Source organism: Taudactylus pleione, unplaced genomic scaffold (genome assembly GCF_031769625.1).
Source record: "Taudactylus pleione unplaced genomic scaffold, aTauple2 ptg000093l, whole genome shotgun sequence".
Lineage (NCBI taxonomy): Eukaryota > Metazoa > Chordata > Amphibia > Anura > Myobatrachidae > Taudactylus > Taudactylus pleione.
In genome coordinates this window covers 22,790,759-22,812,900 of record NW_028284495.1, presented here as the reverse complement: position 1 = coordinate 22,812,900, position 22,142 = coordinate 22,790,759, and the positions used below count along the sequence as shown (strand labels likewise).

At 46.6% G+C, this 22,142-nt stretch overlaps 1 protein-coding gene across 4 annotated transcripts in view; it reads left to right on the top strand.

The window, feature by feature from the left end:
- OSBPL1A (oxysterol binding protein like 1A) overlaps positions 1-22,142 on the top strand; it is a 200,249-nt gene that overhangs the window by 117,021 nt on the left and 61,086 nt on the right. For all 4 annotated transcript variants that reach the window (XM_088469602.1, XM_088469600.1, XM_088469603.1 and 1 more), the window contains one exon: positions 15,794-15,869. In XM_088469602.1, coding sequence (XP_088325728.1) covers positions 15,794-15,869 — 76 coding nt within the window. The remainder of the gene's footprint in view (positions 1-15,793; positions 15,870-22,142) is intronic.

Genomic DNA, 22,142 nt, shown 5'->3' with positions numbered 1-22,142 from the left:
CCCCTATAGAAGCCTGTGTTTGTGTGTATTTGATATGATTCACCGCCGGACCCATGCCAAAGGTAAGTATATACTAACCTATTTCTACCACCTAACCCTCTGTGAGGGGTGCCTAACCCTAAACTCCCCCCCCCCCCTCCCCCCCCTTGCCAAACCCTAATCCCCCCTCTAAGTGCTTAAACCTAAGTCCCCCCCGGGGGTGCCTAACACTAACACCCCCTTCCCCTAGCCTAAACCTAACCTCCCGGGGGGGGGTGCCTAATACTAACCCCCCCCTTACCTTAGCCTAAACCTAACCTCCCAGGGGGGGTGCCTAACCCTAAGTCCTCCCCCGGGAACCCTAAACCTAACCCTCCCCCCTCCGTGGCTATCCGCGCCCGGTTTCCCTTCGATCGGGATGCCGGGCGTCGGACTCCTGGCGTATGTCTACTGACAGGCATCGGCATATCGACGCCTGTCTTTAGACCCTTGTCGGGATATGACAGTCGGGAAGCCGGCTGTCGGAATTAGGTCCGCCGGCTTCCCGACTGCATACTGTTTGTGTCACTGGCAGCTATACTTTGCAGTCTCCAGAGAAGTTGTCTTACTATAAATCATTAATATTTAAAGACAAAAAACCCCCCACTTACTGCCCTATGCTAACTGTAAGAACCAGCTCACACTGGAAGCATCCTAAGGACTCATGTGTCCATTGTGTGTAGGAACAGGTAGACTGTAAAACATTATTGCTTACTCTCCCTGAATTGTGTGTCCCAGACTCCAGAAAAAGTAGGACACCTTTACTCATTCCACCCAATTATATAGTGTAGTGGATGGAGGTTTTGACAATGCAATTAGCAGTGCATTGCATAGTCATGGACCCCTTTGCACTGCAAGCAGCCAATAATCCTGGCAGTGTGCGGTGGGGGCAGATTGGTGATGTTACAAATGGTACTGCCCTCCCTTCCCTTGCACTTGCCACTTGGAACTCCCTTCTGGAATCTCTTTGAGCAGAAATAAAAAAATATACAATAATGTTTACCATAGTATAACATATATATTGTGTTTTTTTTTTTTTTTTACTTTAAACATTGAAATAGTTATATGCACTGTGTACATAACATAACATACTATGTGCTAACATGTCAGTAAATAACAACCTGGTTTGTAGAAGATCTTCAGAAAATAAACTATAAAACCCTGGGATGTTTGCTCTGTGTGTTACATTGTTCATTCACTCTTGTAATTAAACATTATTTATTAATGTGTCTCCTGTTGCTTTTTTGTTTCCATCCACTTGATCTCTTAGTTGTTATTGTCGATGGTATACGCGGGCTCACAGCCATGTCAAGATATAGATTTTGGACCTTTCATGTGTAATTTCTGTATACATGGTCTTTGTGTTGGATAGAAGTGTATGGGAATAATGTGACACAAATTCTGTATAATTCTTTTTCCCGTTGACTTTTGTAATATACCCGGCAAGCTGATACATTAAAGTGTGGGCTATGTTCTGTGATCTGCCAGGATGAAATGTACACCACACTTCTCCTATGTCATCGATGGACTCCTCAATAGGTTGGCGTGTAAATATAACAGACGTGTTCAGCACTCACATCTGTAGGAATCTACATTTGTATCAATTTTGCATAAAGTGTTGTCACAGTGCTGTAAACTTGGTATGGTCTGTTGTGACAGACAATCCATTCATATACTGCAAGAAACCACCTGGTATTTACTTTTAGGAGGGTGTGTAGACACCATCAGTGTAACCACCATGACATGGGATTTAAATCCCAGTTTAAGCAGTGTAAAATCTGCAAATTGTTTTGCGGCCTCCCCAGAAAGCAGGTTGTATTGTAGACATATGCATGTATGCAGATTTGTGTTAATCTGACACTTGGACCCACTTGCGGCTTTAGAGGCAGGATGGGTGAGGAAAGGGAAGGTCTAATGTCTGCCACTTACAGTAAGGGCAAGTTGGTGTAGTTACAAATAGATGCAGACCTGCCCAGAGTCGTGTATTTGCCAGTCAGGTATATTAATTATTGGTGTAAATACAGTGGTGCTTGAAAGTTTGTGAACCCTTTACAATTTTCTATATTTCTGCTGAAATTCAGCCTAAAACTGCCTCAGATTTTCACACAAGTCCTAAAAGTAGATAAAAGAGCAAAATCAAACAAATTAGACAAAAAAATTCTCTCATTTTTTTTTTTATTTTTAGGAAAATGATCCAATGTCACATATCTGAGTGTGAAAAGTATGTGAACCTTTAGGCAGATATTTTGAAGGTGAAATTGAAAATACCTGACTCTAATATATGGGATGACAATCAGGTGTCAGTGGACAACCTGTGTTTTTTAAAAGAACAGGGATCTATCAAAGTCTGATGTTCACTACACATGCTTGTGGAAGTGTATCATGCCACGAACAAAGGAGATTTCTGAGGACCTCAGAAGAAGAGTTGTTGATGCCCATCAGGCTGGAAAAGGTTACAAATTCATCTCTAAATGTTTGGACTCCACCAATCAACAGTCAGACAGATTGTGTACAAATGGAGGAAATTCCAGACCATTATTACCTTCCCACGGAGTGGTCGACCAACAAAGATCACGCCAAGAACAAGGCATCTAATAGTTCGCAAGGTCATAAAGGAACCCAAGGTAACCTCTAAGCAACTGAAGGCCTTTCTCACATTAGCTAATATTAATGTTCATGAGTCCACCATTAGAAGGACACTGAACAACAATGGTGTACATGGCAGGGTTACAAGGAGAAAGCCGCTGTTCTCCAAAAAGAACATTGCTGTCTGTGTGCAGTTTGCTAAAATTCACCTGGACAAGCCACAATACTATTAGAGCTTTTTGGTTTAAATGAGAAGCGTTATTTTTGGAGAAAGGAGAACACTGCATTCCAGCATAAAAACCTCATACCATCTGTGAAACACGGTGGTGGTGGTATCATGGTTTTGGGCCTGTTTTGCTGCTTCTGGCCCAGGACGACTTGTTATCATTGATGGGACAATGATTTCTGAATTATACCAGAATATTCTAAAGGAAAATGTCAGGACATCTGTCCATGAGCTGCATCTAAAGAGAACGTGAGTCATGCAGCAAGACAACGACCCAAAGCACACAACTCATTCCACCAAAGAATGGTTACAGAAGAATACATTTAAAGTTTTGGAATGGCCAAGTCAAAGTCCTGACCTTAATCCAAACACTTCTTTTTATTATAATCGTACTCTTAGAATATTTTTCAACCAAGATGTTAGATGGTAGTTAGCATGGTGGCTCATAAGCAGGAAGTCTCTGCCATCCACTTCCACATTTTAGCCAACTGGAAAATGGGATGCCTGTTATACGTAGCAGTAGTCAGATGGCCACATCACTGATTGCTCGGCTGTTCATTCTTGCTTGTTATGTGTTCACTTGTTACTGGAAGTTTAAAAGTCAAGAAGGAATTTGTTTCCTTGCTTTTATTAATTTCTACTTCTGCGGGTTATACTTGTGCTACATGGATTAGGTTTGTGTACTGCTGTTTATTTGACCTTGACTTTAATCATTGACTACAATTGTATGCTGCCTGCCCTGACCTGTGGAATTGTTATTGGATATTCTGTTTGTCTTTACGCATTATTTTTGGAGCTATTCCTTCCATTATATTGAACTTTCTGTAAGAACCATACTCTCATTAGCTGTGTATACTGGACAGTAGAATTATATAATTATTTTTCCATTTTTATTTCATCTCTGCTAGAGAAAAGTTGCAGTTTATGATTTTGATATTATGCTATGTTCAAGCTCTTGCGATCTCATTTATATATACAAGTGGGCTTTATCTGAAACCGTTAAATAAATAGAATATGATATCCATGAAATGGGCAGCATGGATGGTGTAATGGTCAGCATTACTGCCTCAGAGAACTGAGGTTGTTGGTTCGGCCTGAACTGTGTGGAGTTTGTACATTCTCCCCGTGTTTGCGTGGGTGTACTCTGGGAACTCTGTTTCTTCCCACACTCCAAAAATATACTGGTAGGTTAACTGGCTCCTGACAAACAAATTAACCCTAGAGTGGTAGGGGGTATAGATTGTAAACTCCGTTGGGGCAGGGACTGATGTGAATGGCCAAATATTCTCTGTAAACCGTAGCGGAGTATGAGTGTGCTATATAAATAGCTGGTAGTAAATAATAAATAAATATTATGTACGAGTACCACATAAATATAAAATACCCATATATTAGTATTTATTGCACTATTCGAGAAATCCACTGCAAGTTATCTGATCTCACATATACTGCGTTATACTGCTAATACTTTTGATTTATTATTCTTATATGCTTGATTAGTGTCCTGTTAACATACTCAATATTATTAATATTATTAATTTGTTGTAACACCGCTACTATGACAGTAGGCGAAGTCATACAATGACCTGTTAGTGAAGAGAGGGGCGGAGTGAAACACAGAGACATCTCATCTGAGGCATCAGGCTGAGGAGTCCCTTGGGTTCCCCAGTGTCCTAAATTGTTGTAGAGGGGGACACAACATTTGAAAGTGGTCACTCCCCTCTTTCAAATATGGATGCCCACAGTGTTTCTAGTGTCCTCCAACATATATGGAAAAGGTTAGTTTTACGTAGTGCCGGGTAACTGTCCGGTGATCACCAGACAATAAGTACTATAGGTACCCATCATTTTAAATAGGGGGCCCCCTCTTTCTAAAATGGGTGCCCCAGGTTTGGGTAGTCCTTCCATCATCCATGTACCCCATGATTTTTCTGTAGTGCAAGGGGACGCCCCTCTTTCAAACAAGGGGGGTAATGTAATTTTTCTTTGGGCACTTTCTTGCAGATGATGAGTGGGATTCTTCATCCGCAGTCTTAAGGTATATGCAGATATTCCTCCAGAGCGATGGGGTTAAATAAAGAGGTGCTTAGTTCTGCTAAATAAAGAGCTGTGATCTAGTAGAGATGCTGAGCTGTTATTTAGTGCAGAGCTGTGATATTGTGGCGAGATACAGAGCTGTGATATGTGGAGGTGATGCAGAGCTGTGATTTAGTGAAGATGTGCAGAGTTGGGACAAAGTTGAGAGCTGCAGAGCTGGGATATGGCAGAGAGCTGGGATATGGCAGAGAGCTTTAGAGCTGGGATATGGCAGGGAGCTGCAGAGCTTGGGATATGGCAGAGAGCTGCAGAGCTTGGGATATGGCAGAGAGCTGCAGAGCTTGGGATATGGCAGAGAGCTGCAGAGCTTGGGATATGGCAGAGAGCTGCAGAGCTTGGGATATGGCAGGGAGCTGCAGAGCTTGGGATATGGCAGGGAGCTGCAGAGCTTGGGATATGGCAGGGAGCTGCAGAGCTTGGGATATGGCAGGGAGCTGCAGAGCTTGGGATATGGCAGGGAGCTGCAGAGCTTGGGATATAATGTGTTGCAGGTTAACATTGTCCTTTGATCAAAGGTGGTCACCAGACAATAAGTACTAAGGGGACCCATCATTTAAAAAGGGGACCCCCCCTTCTTATTAATTGGGTGCCCCTGATTTTATTGATGCTAGGTTAGGGGGAGGCCTTCCACCATCCCTAGACTCAGTGATTTTTCTGTAGTGCAGGGGGTATTGCTGGTGATCAGTGTTATCAACTGATCGCCAGCAGGATCGCCAAGAGGGGGAAAGCAGGTACTAATTGGAGGGGCGCAGGTCAGTGACCTTCCTCACTGCTTTGCCCACTACCACCGCGGCCACGTCTACAATAGCAGCTCAGCCACATCGGTACATGGGTCAGTAAGAGAGAGAGGAGGCTGCTGCTGCAGCAGTCTCCTCTCGCTGCCCAATTTGAGGCTTGGCTGCAGCTGTAGTGGGCAGAGAGGACCCGCCCCCTGTGCTTTGTGGCTCTGCGCACAGTCATTTTTTCAAACTGCGGCGTTACACCCCTGCTAGAAAAGTGACTATACTGGTTATCGAAAATACAGGGGACAAAATGAGTAGGGGTCCACCTGTATTTCCAGAACCAGGACCCGGCTCACCGAACCTGCTGCTGGTTGTTGAAAATACACGGGAACCCATTGTTTATTTTTCCCTGTACTTTCACAACCAGGACCGGCTCAGAAAAGGTCAGTGCTGGTTGTGCTTTTAGGGAGAAATCCCAAATAATTTTTTTTTATATTTTACCATTTTTTATTTTTTTTTAACACAGAAGCATGCACGGATCTCACGGATCTGTGCATGTTTCTGTGTAACTCGGACCTACTCAGGCTAGCCTGAAGCAGGTCTGTTTTTTTTTTTTTTTTTGAGTTTTCAATCAGAAATAGTGTGCGAGTTAAACACCCACACTCTGTTACATTGCCAGAGCTGTATCCACACAATGGCAAAACATCTGGGTGTGTGTTTTGCCATTTGTGAGTTGCAGGGGTATGAAAAACATGCGAGTTTGCAAGTTCTCGCACTCTATTACATAGGGTTAGTTCTAAAAATGTGTGAGAGTAGCTCTATACTCATATTTTCAATACTCTGGAAAAACATACTGGGCGGGATGTAATAGGGTCAGTCTCCTCACCTTACATACAGTAGAATTGTAATAGGATTGGATTACATCTCCAGTGCCCTTTATGCTGTTTAGAGTACTAATGCTTTTATGCAGTAAAGATTTGGGAAGCTTATGGTAGGGACAGTGACGTGAAAGCTTACCTCTAGAGTACTACTAAGAAAATGACCTAATGCAGACATTTTTTCTTCTTAGATGCTTTACGGCATTTGCATAACATTGCATGCTAAACTTTGCTGTTGGTTAGGTGTATCTGTATGTGAAACACTTTATACAGCTGTAAGATACACCATCTAGGACACTTGGCAACTGGACATAATCATTATACTATTTAATTACCCCCTATATACAGCACAAAGACTATTAGGACAACCAAAATGACCACCGACTATGGGCCTGATTTAGAGATGGACGCTAATGTGACGGTTACGCAGATAAAACGATTGTTTGCCATTGCGCATGCGTATAAGCCGCTCTGCGCACGTGCTGAGATAGTCTTGCGATTTTGCACGCACCAAGGATCCATTCGCAAAGTGAGTGACAGGTAGTCAGCATTTGGGGGAGGTAACAGTTTGGTTAATAAAACGCAGGCGTGTCTGACCGTTTAAACGCCATTACATGGGCGTGCATAAATTAGCCCTTGCGATCTACTATGCAGCATGAGAGCTCTCTGTGATTCAGAAGTGCTTCCGAGTCTGCGGCTGGTCGGACCTGCCACAAATGTAAGATGGCTGCTCGCTGTGCGTCGGTGTTACTGATATTTACACTGGTAAGCGACATCGTATGCATATGAGAAGGCAGCGGTGGGGGTCCTTATGCTAGGGTAAGATTTGGAACTATTTGCATATATTCGCAGCTACGATCGCATTAGCGTCCATCTCTGAATCAGGCCCTATGACAGGGGTCAGGGAACTTTTTTACCTTTTACCCCAAAATATATTTAGATACGCCGACGTTAGCCCCTTGATTTGAAAGGAAGGAAATCATGTAGTAGTGCCCCCAAATAATGCCCCTGTAGTAGTGCCCCCATAGTTATGCCCCTGTAGTGGTGCCCCCATATAATGCCCCTGTAGTGCCGCTTGTACAAAAAAACCCCACTTACCTTAATCCCCTCTCCTGCATCTGCCGCCGTCCTGTCCGCCCGGCTGCTCCTCGGAACTATGGGAGAGACGTCATGACGTCTCTCCCATAGTGCGCATGGAGAGAGCCTGAAGCTGGAGTTCAGAAGAGAACTCCAGCCTCCGGCTAACGCGGCGCTGCAGGGAAGGAGTCGAGCGCCCAATGGTAATAACATCTCAGCAGGCTTCCGGCTTAGAGCCTCCCTGCGGCACAGCCGGGCATGCATATGAATCATTCTATATTATAGTATGATTCATATGCATGCCTGGCTGTCCGTCCATTACCCCCAGGAATTTCATTTTTACCCCATGTGGGGTAATTTACCCCTGTTCCCCGACCACTGCCCTATGCTCATACTAAATTGTGTTACACTGACATACAGCACCAAATGCATATTAGCATCTCCATAAAACTGTTTTGTTACACTATCAATATATAGGACACCACACCTAATCTACATGACCTGATCACTGGACGTAATCCTAATTCCATTCTTCGACACCACTGTGCAACATTGGACACTACACGTGATATTGTAATAGAAATGTATAGACCTAAAACTTACATCTACCCCATACTACTTGACTTTTGTATATTATCATAGACCATTCCGTTATCATATTCATATGCAGTAGAATGCATGTTGCAAGTAAAACAAAGATAATATTAAAATATCACAGACAATTGTCAAATGAAAGACACCAAATCAAGCAAAATCTGTTATTCATTATTAAGATCACCACACTCCAGGTGTTCCAGTTATTATTTTACATAGAATAAACATGATGTGTAATAAAATAGAAACCGAACCAAAAGGCAGTGCTGTTCAATCCCACTTCCTCTTAGGATATAAAATCAGGAGTCAAATGTATCAAAGACAAATGTAGTTTATTGATAATATAATTATATATATATACATACATATATACATATATGTGTGTGTGTGTGTGTGTGTATATATATATATATATATATATATATATATATATATATATATATAGTGTGTGTATCCCTCTCCCTCCCTCCCCACACAGTAAATACAGCAGAGAGGCTCTGGGGAGTGTGGCGCTGCGTGAGTGACCCCCAGGCACGGCTTTTCACACGAGACCACACCCCATTAAGTTTTTCGCCTGCGCTCCGAGGGCACACGCAATAGTGCCCCTAGGGGCGCCATCCACAAATTTTTGCTTACCTCAGAAATTGAGCTCGGGCCGGCCCCGGGGGGCGCCAATACTCTTTCTGGCACAGGGCACCAAAATGTCTAGTTACGGTTCATTTCATCCTAATCAGTGCAGGGGTGTCCAAACAAACAGACTATAGAATTTTATTACCTTGAACAGGAACTCAAAATGCAGTGGCTGTAGAGTGGAGTCATCTTTTGATTGAAGAGATCTTATGCAGAACTTGGCGAGAGCAGGTGTTGGGCCTCTGGAGCGTAGATGAATGTGTGTGTGTGTGTGTGTGTGTATGTATATATATATATATATATTAAAACCTCCAACTTTGACCATTTATTTTTTATACAGGTGTTTGCACTCTTTCCCCCCCCCCCCTCCTCCCCCACATAGTATTATTCTGTGCACAGATTTGTACATGTACAGTTGTGCCCACATACATTTATCCTCTGTGCGCCACACACAACACATTGTGACTCGGTAGCACAGTGATGCGAATAGATAGCAGCTACTACTGATTAAAATGATATGCGACATGCCTATGTTCTCTGTGCGTCTGCGGGTGTATCTGCATACTAATCACTACGTTACAGTGTCAGCGGCTGTAACACTGTAATGTAAGGTTTTGCATGCAGATACACCCGCAGACGCACAGAGAACATAGGCATGCTGCATATCATTTTAATCAGCATAAGCTGCCTGTGCTATGTTATCGCTGTGTGAATAAGACGCATTTGAAGGTAAAAAGATGCACAAAAAGACGCTCGGCTCTACCAAGTCACTCCACGGCATGGCGCGGCTAGAAGGGCTGTTTAATGCGCCAAGAGGCTAGATGTATGTGGACCCATCTGTACACCTATTATTCTTACACAATATGACGCCAGATGCCTGGTGCAACTTAGATGCTCCGCCATGGGTAGCGATTCCCAAACTTTATGTATCTTTTCCTGAATTTTGCATTTTATTTGCAAAACAGCCACATACAAATTTGCTTATAGTGTCCTAGGTACTTAAGATTATTATTATTTTTGTTGCAAAGTCACAGGTTAAGCATAGCAATGCGTGGTACGAGACATGGCGCTGACCACTCTTATTTGATCTGTCTTTTGCCTTTTCACCCAGATTAGCGACTACTGTAAGTCACACACAGAAGCTACATGAAATGCCAGCATCAGTATTCAGGATACCCAAGTGTACTTTTGTCTCATAAGTGATGTGAATAAGATACATAATAGGTGATAACCATGCCAAGCGTCTTGCCAGAGACTAAGTCGCACAGTCCGTGACCCGCCAAATGGGGCTATTAGGTACAACTTAAGGATAGATGTAAGTGGATAAATCTGTTATAAAGCTATACATATATTTACTAGTAGTGAGATGTTGCTTTATTCATCCTTTGAATGCATTATTTATCCTGTTGTCAGCATTTTCCAATAGTTAGGCAGCTGTCAATATCTTAACTAGACAATGGTAGATCTAATAATATACTTGACCGTGTTGGAAGGGAGTCTGTGCATGTCCTGCAAAACAGTGTCCTCCAACTAGTTAGACCGGTGAAAGTAGTACTAATGCAATGTAACCATGGAGTAGGTGAAATCCTGCGGATGCACATCTTGGCTGTGTTATATGAATTACGGGTCCTTGTGGGTTGGTACAGTCACACACTGGTAATGATGGCCGTTACCAGCACTAGTTAGCAGTTGCTGGTTGCAAATCCCTCTCTAAAGTTGACCATTGCTTTCTTCATTGATCGTTGGCACCTAAGCTACTGGTGCAGAGCTGGATGCATCCTGTGACGCACCTGAGATTATGACGTAAACGTGCTATTTGTACTTGATGCTATTTGAGCTAATTGTTTGGATACATACGCCCAACTCTGCATCAGTGTGTATGTGACACATGGAGATGGGGCATGCAACTATGTTAATAGAGTAATAAGTAGATTTGGGATACAAGATTTAATAGTGACCATGAAAATAAGTAAATAACAATAATGTTTAAAAGGAAAGTCAAACATAAATGTACATATGGGATATACAAATGCATACTTTATGTAAGAGTGTAATTGTAATTATCATACTCTGTAGTTGTCAAAATAGAGTAAAGAAATCGAATATAAGGAGAACTAGGTTGTGTTGTAGTCATGAGTAAAGGAATTGAAATGAAAATAGAGTTATGACTATAAGGGTTATATTCGATTGGAAGCGAGGTTTTCACGGCAAAAAAACACACAGACCTTGCACACAATTTTGGATTAATGCGGGTATGCGTACTCCCACTACCCGTGGTATCCAATAAACAAAAATGCAAGCAGGGTTTTCAGCACTGAAAACCCCGCGGTGCGAGAAAAAAAAAAAAAAAATTACTTACCTGTCCGGTGGTCTCCAAGGCTCCCGGTCATCTCCCCTCTATCTTTTCACTTGGGAGGTGAGGTGGCTTCTGGGAGATGTAGTCCTCCCTGCTACTGCCTTCGGGAGGGCTCTCACACACACACACACACACACACGGGGGTCACACACATACTTGCACACACTCACACACACTTGCCACACACGCTGCTGCAGAAGAGCCGGTCCCAATAGCCTGGTTGAAGAAGACACAGCTTCGTAAGGTGAGTAATTACTGACTAAGCTAATTGGAAACTTTCAATTGCTTAATTAGTCCGTTTAAGCATTCCCAACCATTTTTCTTAAAATTATGGATGGGCATGCAACAAAAAATAACCCTCTCGCCGCTCAAAAAATAAAAAAACCCTGCACCTAATTGAATAGCAAAAATCCTGCACTTGCAGGAAAAATCCCACAGGTGAGGGCTTTTTGTTATTCTCGCACCTAATTGAATGGACCTCTCCACCATGTCCCATAAATGCTCAATTGGGTTCATGTCAGATGAATGTGATTGACACACCATAAAGCCCCTCAGACCAATTCTGGACAACTTGGGACCAATGACACTGTGCATTATCCTGCTGGAATATTCCATCGTTGTGGGGGTGGGGGTACATGAAGCCCTTGAAGGGCTACAAATGATTATCAAGCAATGCAACGTAGCGGTTACTTGTCAATGACATGTTTAGGAGGACCAGCTGACCCAACCCATGCCACGTGAACGTGGGTCTTCTGCTCCCATACCCTTGGAAGCTAAAGAACGCTGCACTGACCTGCTGTATATGCGTCTGGTACCTCCTGAATTGACTGTGGATGTGATTGAGACAGTGTTGCTTGTCTGTCACCATGGACAATTCTAGCCAGACGCCACTGGTTTATAGTGGGTATTAATGCCTTCCATGAGGTATTCCCGATACATACGTGACATCGTAAATCGAGGTATGTTGAATGTCCGCACAACATTAGAAATGGAATCTCCCATCAGTTGGGCACCCACTATCATGCCCCGTTTGATCGCTGATAATTCACGTTGCGTTGCCATGTGCAGCCTAGCCGGTGTTCAAACTGACACACAAGATGTCACATTACAACTGATGTAGGTCTGGGCATTTCCAAGACGTTACTGTACGGTGGCGCCACCTTCCATTGTCTTTACATTCTGCTGTCCTATGACTTTTGGTGCTTCGGTGTATATCTGTGTGCGACTGAGTGTCTGAATCAGTATGCGAAGTGCTACGATGCCAAGTTCAGTTTAAAGACTCAATGCGATGCGTCCTAGTTACATCGCATTGCGACTAAGACACATTTTCTGCAAAAGAAAAAAAAAAAAAGGACTCTAGCAGAGTTGCACGGGAACTGGTAGCTTACTTACGCTGAGCATCTCGCGCTGCATGCCGTATTGAGGCTAGATGTATGAGGACACATCTGTACATGGGGTTACTCAGTATTATGTTACTGCTGAAATAAACATAGAAACACAGGGCCTGATTCAGAGATGGACGGTGTTGCACAGAAGCGGCTTTACAATACCGTCCAACCAAATGCAGCAAAAGGTGCCTATAGGAAATGACACCCCCCTGCATTGCATTTGCGATCCCGGTGTAGTATCTGTAGATGCTGCCTCGGATCATCGGTCACGATGGTTGCTCCTTTGGCCACAGGTTGCGTAAGCCGAAGCTTAAGTCAGCCTGGTCGGTGTCTGGTCAGTTGCAAGGCCAGGAAATCTGCAGACCGTGGCCCCATCCCTCACAGAAAACGGAAGCAACACGCCCCTGTTTCCGGGACAGGTGGCCAGCCATGCCACAGCATGTCAATCATGCTGCTGCTAATAAGATCACAGGACCCCTCTCTGCACACGTGCTGAACATGGCCTAAGCAGACCCCTAAACATTGGAGATGTACGCTAACCCTCTTGCATAAGTATACATGTAGGAGCGATGGGAGGGGAAGGAGCAGGAGTGACCAACCAAAGGGGGCGAGGCTGAGCAGACTGAAGGCATAGACTGGGGTGACTGACATTAAAGATAATATATTATACAACTATAATTAGTACTTTAAGATACGAGATAATTGAACAGCAACATCTTGGCTGCGGAGAGGTGAGACGGCAACTGACTTCAGCTGATATAAGATCGTAACTGGCTCACCTCTGTTGTCTTTAAAAAGTGTACACATCACACTCACCACTTGCAAGCACTTCGAAGGGAGTTTTGACTGTGTGAGGAAACCTGTGTCTGTTTATGAGTGACCGTGTACACAATGGCTGTCTTCAGGGCCGTAGCTAGGGTAGTGCAGCCGGTGCCATCGCACAGGGCACCACAGGTCAGGGGGCACTGTTTGGGCCTGTCAAATTTATTTTTATTATCATTCTTGCTTGTAGCTTCCTCTTATTTCATCCCCAGCATCTCCTGGCCTCTACTATCTCTTCCCTGGCCCTTCCCCATGAAGCCATGGCCCTTTTTGGGTGCATTATGTCCCTTTGAAAAATGAGGGGGGCGCCAATGCTCTTTCTGGCACAGGGCACCAAAAAGTCTAGTTACGGCTCTGGCTGTCTTCAACAACATGTGCCGCACAGCGCCTCACCTCTACTCTATTACAAAGTGATGAGACCCCGAGTTTACAACAGTGCACAGGGCTCTGCTTCCATCTAAAGAGCTCACTACTGTGCAATGCACGCTGCTTCTAACTAAAGGGAAGTCCTATTAACAGCATTGAGACTCAATTACTATATTGGAGGACACTAATACCCTGTAATAACGGAGTTCCTCAAATAACCTTTTGCAGTTATTAACCGATGAGCATACCTTTCCTGGGTCAAACATTGCTGAATTGCTGTATTTTATTACATCCTCACAGCTTCTTTAAACCTCCCTATATGTACTATTGGAAGTGCAACTTTTTGTTTGTGTGTGCATGTTTTGGTTAATGTTTTAGTATGAGAATGAAGCCTAGTGTGTTATATCAGAATGCAGATATACTTATTAGTAACTAATTGTCGCAACGGATCGTTCTGTTTCTAAATAAGCACTTGGCACGCCCTTTGTCAGGATAATTATGTCCTTTTAAGCGCCAGGACATTTAATGAAGTGGTTACCCATTGTCCCTTTAGTTTCATTACATTTTGATGAATACTGGAGGTACCTGAATATGTATCCTTGTGAGCTGCAACATTACAGAATAAAAGGACTTTACAGATGTGTCCAATACTGATTGTATTAGTATTTTAGTGTAGAGATGGGAATCCAATACCAATAGTCTGTATAAAGAGTAACAGCATAATCTGTCATCTACATTGACATACAAATCCCACGGCACATGCAGAGCAACATGTTGCTTAGCATTAAATCCATGCGTCTCTAGAGAGCTTCAACAGCCAGCAACACAGACCTGGAAGGTTATCACGATTCATATTATACATTACAGCTTGTTTAAAAAATGTGTTTGAAGCAATGTTGAAATTGATGCAGAGAGAATTGAACATTTTGTTAAGATGTGTATAGATCCATACACTTGCATTATTTTTTGACTTGGCATTAAAACCCGTCTATTAGACATTTTGCATAGTTCCTGCTATAACAATACTATTTGTAGAGGTTGCTTTTCATAGACCATTTAATTTTTCTCTGACAAAAGAGTAACTAATCTGCTTCTGTAAACTACAAAACTATGTGGGCACCACCTAAGAAAATAATGTAGTGGTGTAGTGTGTGGCTTCCATAATTTTATCCAAACACAAGATGCAAAAGTGTAACCATGCACCCCATCTGAATATAATAAACAGTGTTATACATAGATTAAATAAAGTACTAATATGGAACTTTTTGGGACGCTAATTATTTGGATTTGGACAGATCTTGTTGTTAATGTGTGATTAGTAATATACAATACAGGGAACACATTTAGAGAAATATACAAGATTAAAAAGTTGTGTGCGCACCAAAAGGTCTTGTTAATACATGGAAAAACATGTGGAATGCAACAACAAATATATACAAAATGAGAATGCACAAAAAAGATGAACACATCAGGCAAGACAAGTAAAGAGTATAAACAACTTCACGTCATGTAACATTATAACACAAAGATTGCAAATATGTGAGTACATAATCTAACACTACTCTGCACCACAGAATCAGTCACTACAACAAATATAGGTACTTCCGTATCTTTGCGGCCCCCTGCTGGATGTGTGTTGAAGATACGGAAGTAGCGTAAACTTCAGGAAATACTGTTCAGACCCTTGCGGGCTTGCTGCGCTCACCACGCTGCGGGCACAGTGGCTCGCTTTGCTCGCCACATGGATTTATTCCCCCTCCATGCCCACGTGGGGGCGCTTACAAGCCAGTGTCCAACGTCATTCCCTACCATCCAAGTGGGCATGGAGGGGGAATAAATCCATGTGGCGAGTGAAGCGAGCCACCATGCCCGCAGCCAAATAGTATTTCCTGAACTTTACGCTAGCTGCGTATATTCGCTGAATAGTGCAGATACGCAAGTAGCGTAACCAGGGGCCGCAAAGATCCGGAAGTACCCAAATATATCTTCTACTTGTGTGACGTTGTCTAAAGAATATTTCTTTCTCTTCTCAGAACAAGTTTGCCCTCCCCAATGTTTTCCAGAAATGATTTCAGTATTTGGAGTATTTTAAGAAAATGCATTGGAATGGTAAGCAAATACTTTTTTGTTTAATACTGTATTCAGGAGGGGGTTATTCGCAGGCAGTACTGGGAGTAGGGAGGGGCTAAGGGTAGATAGCAGCTGGGGCAGTACTTCGGGCAAGGTGGGGGTTAGCAGCAGGCATTAATACTGGGGGTAGGGAAGGGGTCAAGGGTACATAGCAGCTATGGCAGTACTGGGGGGGCAAGAAGGGGGTTAGGAGCGGGCAGTACTGGGGGGCAAGGAGATGGTTAGGGGCAGGCAATACTGGTGGCAGTGCTTGGGGGGTAGGGTGGTGTCAGGATAGCAGCTGGGGCAGTACTGGAGATAGTGAGGGGGGGCAACGTTAGATAGCAGCTCCATCTGTACTTGGCAGTGTCCACCTCCCTGGCCTCCTGCGTGGACAGCCACAGGTGGACTTCAAGTTGTAGATGGCATCCCTTGTATAGCTCCATAACCCTGCTTACTTTGAGTCATGTCTCATGGACTATGTGGAGAGGCCGTCATGCTGGAAAGTCTGTGGCCCGGGAGTCGGCACATGATGGGAGGAGGGGCACAAGTTCCGGCAGCCAGACACAGCAGGAACTTGAAACTGCGGGGCCGACTGGAGGCAGAGTGGGCTGGTCACCTGCGTCGTACCCTGGTGGTGTTGCCGGCGGCTGGGAGTTAGAGCAAGTCTACTGCCCAGTGGCAGCCACTCTAGAACGGTTCACGAGCCATCCATGCGCGACCAGACTCTGCAGGGCTGGTTACATCAGCAGCAGCCTGCAGTAATATCCTAGCGGCTGCCACCAGGGTGTAGGAGGCAGTGGGGGTGGTTGGCAGGACTTGGGCGGCAATTGGACGGGGAGAAGCTGCAGGCTGTGACTTGTTGGGGAGACGCTGAGGACTGTTATTGGCTGCTGCAGCGCACACAGGTCAATGACTCACAGCACATCCTTCTCATTTCTAAAAACTGAGTCCCTCACTGCCTTATATTCTGCGATCACTTTGTTATCCAATTAAGTTCTCCCGTTAATTCAGTTGTATCCTACACCTCAATTCTTTTCTCCGATCACACTCCACCTAATTAATTTCTACTCCAACCCCTTCAATTTGTTTCTGCCTCTGGACATATTAAACACACAATTTACTGCAGGGTCTAAATGAATAGTAAATAAATTTTGTGGAAAGGAAAGCTGCTGTCCAAAAGAGATTGTGCATCTCACAAACTAGAGAGAAAGTGGAGAATATGACAGTGGTTAGAAAGTGAACCTTATATTTTAAAACTGAAATTTATAAAAATTAAATCTAGTGCAGAAACCAGTGTAGATATAAAAATATTTCTACTTCAGGGTCCATAGGGGGTCCACATGGTTGACCTTGGGGTATAGCTGGATCTGGATCCACGGGCACCACGCAGTTAAAGCTTTGCTGCTCCCAGGATGCACTTGGGTCCGTCCTCCTCTATACCCTGCCCCCGGCCACAGGCACCTCAGCTTTAGTTGGTGCCCGGCCGGAGTCGGGTCACCCTGCGCAGTGGGGCTGCATAAGCAGCCCCTAAGCTTTATTTTTTGTTTTTAAAGATTTTATTATTTTATTTTTACTGTCTTCAGAGCGGCAGCATCAGACTGTCCATCTGGACGTCTACGCTGCCGCTCCAACAGCCCCGCTGGCGCTGCGACACCGGTACTGATCCGGGGATCGCAGCGGGACCCCGGGGTCAGTACTAGCGTGGCTCCGGGAGCTCCCACTGACTGCTGCCGGACTGAAGGGGCCAGGTAAGCCGCGTGCAGCGCTGTCAGCGCTGCACGCGGGGATAATGCAGTCTTCATGCCGCCGGTCTCTGGGGACAGACCGGCGGCGCTAGTATCGGCGGCGGGCTCCCCCTCTTCAGGAATACCCCGCGTGACCGCTGGCCCCCGGGGTGTAAGTACCGGTGGGGAACCGGCTTCCCCGGGGGTTTAGTACTAGCAGGGGAGGCAGCCTTCGTTGCTTCAGCGCTCCTCCCCTCAGCCCAGCGCGCCTTCTCTCATGTGTGCTGGCGTCGCTGGGCTGTTATCTTCTGGCCACTCCTCCTCAGAGATCTCCGGCGGCCATCTTCCTCAGGCAGCATCGCAGAGCTCCCAGGCAGGCTTACAGTGGACCAGTCCCCCTGCGTACCTCTCCCCTGATCAGGACGGTGTTCGCAGCGCTATAGCCCTCCCAGACACTGAATCTGGGAGGTTGATTGTAGCGGAAGGTGCAGTGAGTATAACTTCTCTGCATGGTATGTGACTTTTGCTAGTGCTGCTGTCTGTGCTTATTTTCTACTTACTGTCAGCTTTTTACCTATCCCTTTCCTTCTCCTGCGGCCCGCAGGTGCGTGGGGGAGGGGTGTTCTTTCTGGGTACCTCACTTATATAAATCTACGTATTTGTGAGGTCCGTCACATACAGTGGTGTGCTACTCAGTTCCAGATTGTGGGCTGTTTGTGTTGCATACCTGGGAGTGCGTGGGTGTTATACGCCTTACCTCGTTTCGGTGAGACACTTTTATTGCAAAAAAGTTTGTGTCATGTCTGAGGGGAATGAGCGCTCCGAGGCTCCTCTGTTGTTTTCCTGCCGACGCTGTTCGGCAGGGGTTGACGGGGCAGATTTGTCTCAGGACGGTCTGTGCGGGCGGTGCCAGTTGGTACCTGGACCCTCTAATCCCCCGGTGGCGCAGGATCCTCCGTGGGCGATGTTTACGCAAGTGCTGGCGTCAATCGCGGACCGACTTGCGGTCCCGACTGCGGCCCCTTCTAGGGCGTAGCCCAGCCTACCATCCCCCGTTCCCCGGGTGTGACTCATCTGGTGCAGTCTCCTCCCGGGTCTCAGACTGTGGGTCCTTATGCGGGTTTGCCGGTATACGTGCAATCCCCCACGGTGCCGCAGCAGTCGATGGTACCTTTTCAGGGGTATCCTCAGGCAGTACCCCCGCCTTGGGTGGACGTCCTCTCCAGCTCTGTTCAGAGTCTGGCGGCCTCGTCATCGGCTTTTCAAAATATGTTGCACAGTGATTTGCCCCCACGGGCGTCCAAGCGTTCCGTTCCGGCTTCACTGGCGGCTCAGTTCACGGACACGGACGTGTCTTCGGATGACGGGGAGATCCATGAAGACTCTGACTCGGATGCCGGGGCCCAGGAGATGGAGGCTAAGTCTTCCATTAATGTGCCGGCATTGGTTAGGGCGGTGCGGGCCATCCTTCACATTGAGGAGGATGTGCCCGCCCCCAGGTCAAAATACCCAAATTTTAAAAAGGCCAAGGTAGCTTCGATGGTTTTTCCCCTGTCCGATCAATTGACGGATCATATGGCAGGGGCCTGGAAGTTGCCCAGCAAGAGGTTCCAACCGCAGAAGCGGTTGGCTTCGAACTATCCATTTCCGGAGGCTCATTTCAGGAAGTGGGAAACTCCTCCAGCGGTGGATTCCCACGTTACCCGCTTAATTAAAAGCGCTACGCTGCCTTTGCCGTCGATCTCCTCCCTGAAAGATCCCACTGACAGGAAGGTGGAGACTTGTTTGAAGTCTATCTACTCTCTCTCGGGGGCGGTGGCCCGTCCGTCCATGGCCATCTCTTGGGTGGCTAAGGCCATCGAGAGCTGGGCCAATGCTTTAGAGGATACCTTTCCGGAAGATGCTCCGGAGATCCAGGGAGCATTGATAGGTCAAATGAGGGATGCGGCTTCCTACATTGGGGAAGCATCGTTAGACGCAAGCCTGCTAACCTCTCGGGTGTCGGCTGCAGCTGTGTCGGCGCGTCGGTCCTTGTGGCTGAGGTCTTGGAGAGCTGACGCTGACTCCAAAAAGGGACTGGAGGCCTTACCTTTTAATGGGGAGTTGCTTTTTGGTCCAGACTTGGACAAAATTGTGGACACTCTTGCTAAGTCTAAATCAGCCTTCTTCCCTTCGGCTTCTGCTCCTACCAAGGTACGGAGCTCTGCTTTTCGGTCCTTTCAGGTTCAGGGCAAGGCCAAAGGTCAGTCCTTCCCGAGGCAGTCGACGACCAAGGCCGCTTCTAAGCCCAAGAAGCAGCCCTGGAGTGCCAGGCGCCCTTCTTCCAAACAGGAAGATAAACCTTCTGCCTGATGGGACGGGCCTCCCTCTGGGGGACCCCAGAGTGGGAGGCCGACTTCTTCTATTTGCCCAATGCTGGCACAATACCACCACGGATGCCTGGGTTCGAGAAGTGGTCTCCCAGGGGTACGCCCTGTCTTTTCGGCACAGACCGCCCCACCAGTTTTTCTGCACGAGTCCTTCTCAGGATACGACCAAGTCTTTACAGATTCAGGAAGCTATAGAGTCCTTGCTGACAGCAGGGGTCATTGTTCCCGTTCCTCAATTACAACGAGGGACGGGGTACTATTCTTCTCTGTTTCTGGTGCGGAAACCCAATGGTTCTCATCGCCCTATCCTCAACTTGAAGTCTCTGAACAAATTCCTCAGAGTTCCCAAGTTCAGGATGGAAACGTTACGTTCCATCATTCTGGCGATGGAACCGGGGGATTACATGGTGTCCCTGGATATCCAGGACGCCTACCTCCATGTTCCGATAGGACCTTCGCACCAGCGGTATCTGAGGTTCGCTATCCTTCAACACCATTACCAGTTCCGGGCGCTACCCTTTGGTCTCTCCACGGCACCGAGGGTGTTCACGAAGATTATGGCGGTCATAGCCGCACATCTTCGGAACCAGAATGTACGGCTACTACCGTATCTGGACGACCTCCTGTTGCTGGCGAGTTCCCCGGAGGTACTGCTTCATCATCTCCACTTGACGGTCGCTTGCCTGCAAGCGCACGGGTGGCTGATAAATTGGAAAAAGTCCTCCCTGATTCCATCTCAGCGGATGGTTCATTTGGGAGCCCTGCTGGATTCTCGTCAGCAAAGGATCTTCCTGACCCCGGAGAAGGTCTCCTCCCTGCAGCTGAGGATACACAGTTGCCTGAGCAGTTGCCGCCTGTCGGTCCGTTCGGCTATGAGGGTTTTGGGCTCCATGGTGTCAACATTCGACATGGTGGAATTTGCCCAGTTCCATTCCCGGCCCCTGCAGGGGCTGATTCTATCGGAATGGAACGGGTTACCTCCCCGGATCCGCTCTCAGTTGCTGGTGTTGTCCCCGGAGGTTCGGCAGTCTTTGGCTTGGTGGCTTCAGACAGCTCATCTGGTCGAGGGGCGCCCCTTTTGGATCCCGGACTGGGTCCTGCTCACGACGGATGCCAGTCTTCGGGGTTGGGGGGCAGTGACCGGCTCGTTGTCACTTCAGGGTCGTTGGTCTGCGGAAGAAGCTCTTCTTGCCATCAACATTCTGGAACTGCGGGTGGTTTATCGGGCCCTGCAGTCGTCCGGTCCCGTTCTTCACGGAAGGGCGGTTCAGGTGCAGTCCGACAACGCCACCACCGTGGCGTATATCAACCACCAAGGAGGAACTCGAAGTCGGGCAGCGATGTCGGAGGTGTCTCGCATCCTTGCTTGGGGGGAGTGTCACATTCCAGCGATCTCGGCAGTCTTCATTCCCGGAGTCCTCAATTGGGAGGCGGACTTCCTCAGCCGTCACGACGTGCATCCCGGGGAATGGTCGCTTCACCCAGAGGTGTTTCAGCTACTCGTGGACAGGTGGGGGCTGCCGGAGCTGGACTTGATGGCCTCCCGTCACAATCACAAGTTGCCCGTTTACGGGTCAAGGACAAGAGACGCAGGCGCCAGTCTGGTAGACGCGCTGTCGGTGAAATGGACGTTTCACCTGGCGTATCTGTTTCCTCCGATATCCTTACTTCCTCGGGTTCTGCGGACATTCAAGCAGGACGGCGGCACGCTCGTGCTGGTAGCTCCGGCGTGGCCCAGACGTCCTTGGTACTCCGATCTGAGGTGTCTCTCCATTGACGCTCCGTACCTTCTTCCTCAGCGTCGGGACCTGTTGTCTCAGGGGCCCTGCCTTTACCCGGATCTGGGTCGGCTGTCTTTGACGGCGTGGCTCTTGAGACAGCCGTCTTGAGGTCTAGGGGTTTCTCCAGTTCGGTCATTGGTACCATGCTTAGGGCACGCAAGCCTGCCTCCGCACGGATTTACCACAGGATGTGGCGCAATTACTTTCAGTGGTGTGAATCCAGAAACTATGATCCTCAGGTGTTCCGGGTTTCCAGAATCTTGGAGTTCCTTCAATCAGGTTTGGACCTCGGCTTACGCCTTGCCTTTCTGAAGGTTCATGTGTCTGCTTTGTCCGTGTGGTTTCAGCGACGGATTGCTACACTACCGGATGTTCACACCTTTTTCCAGGGTATTC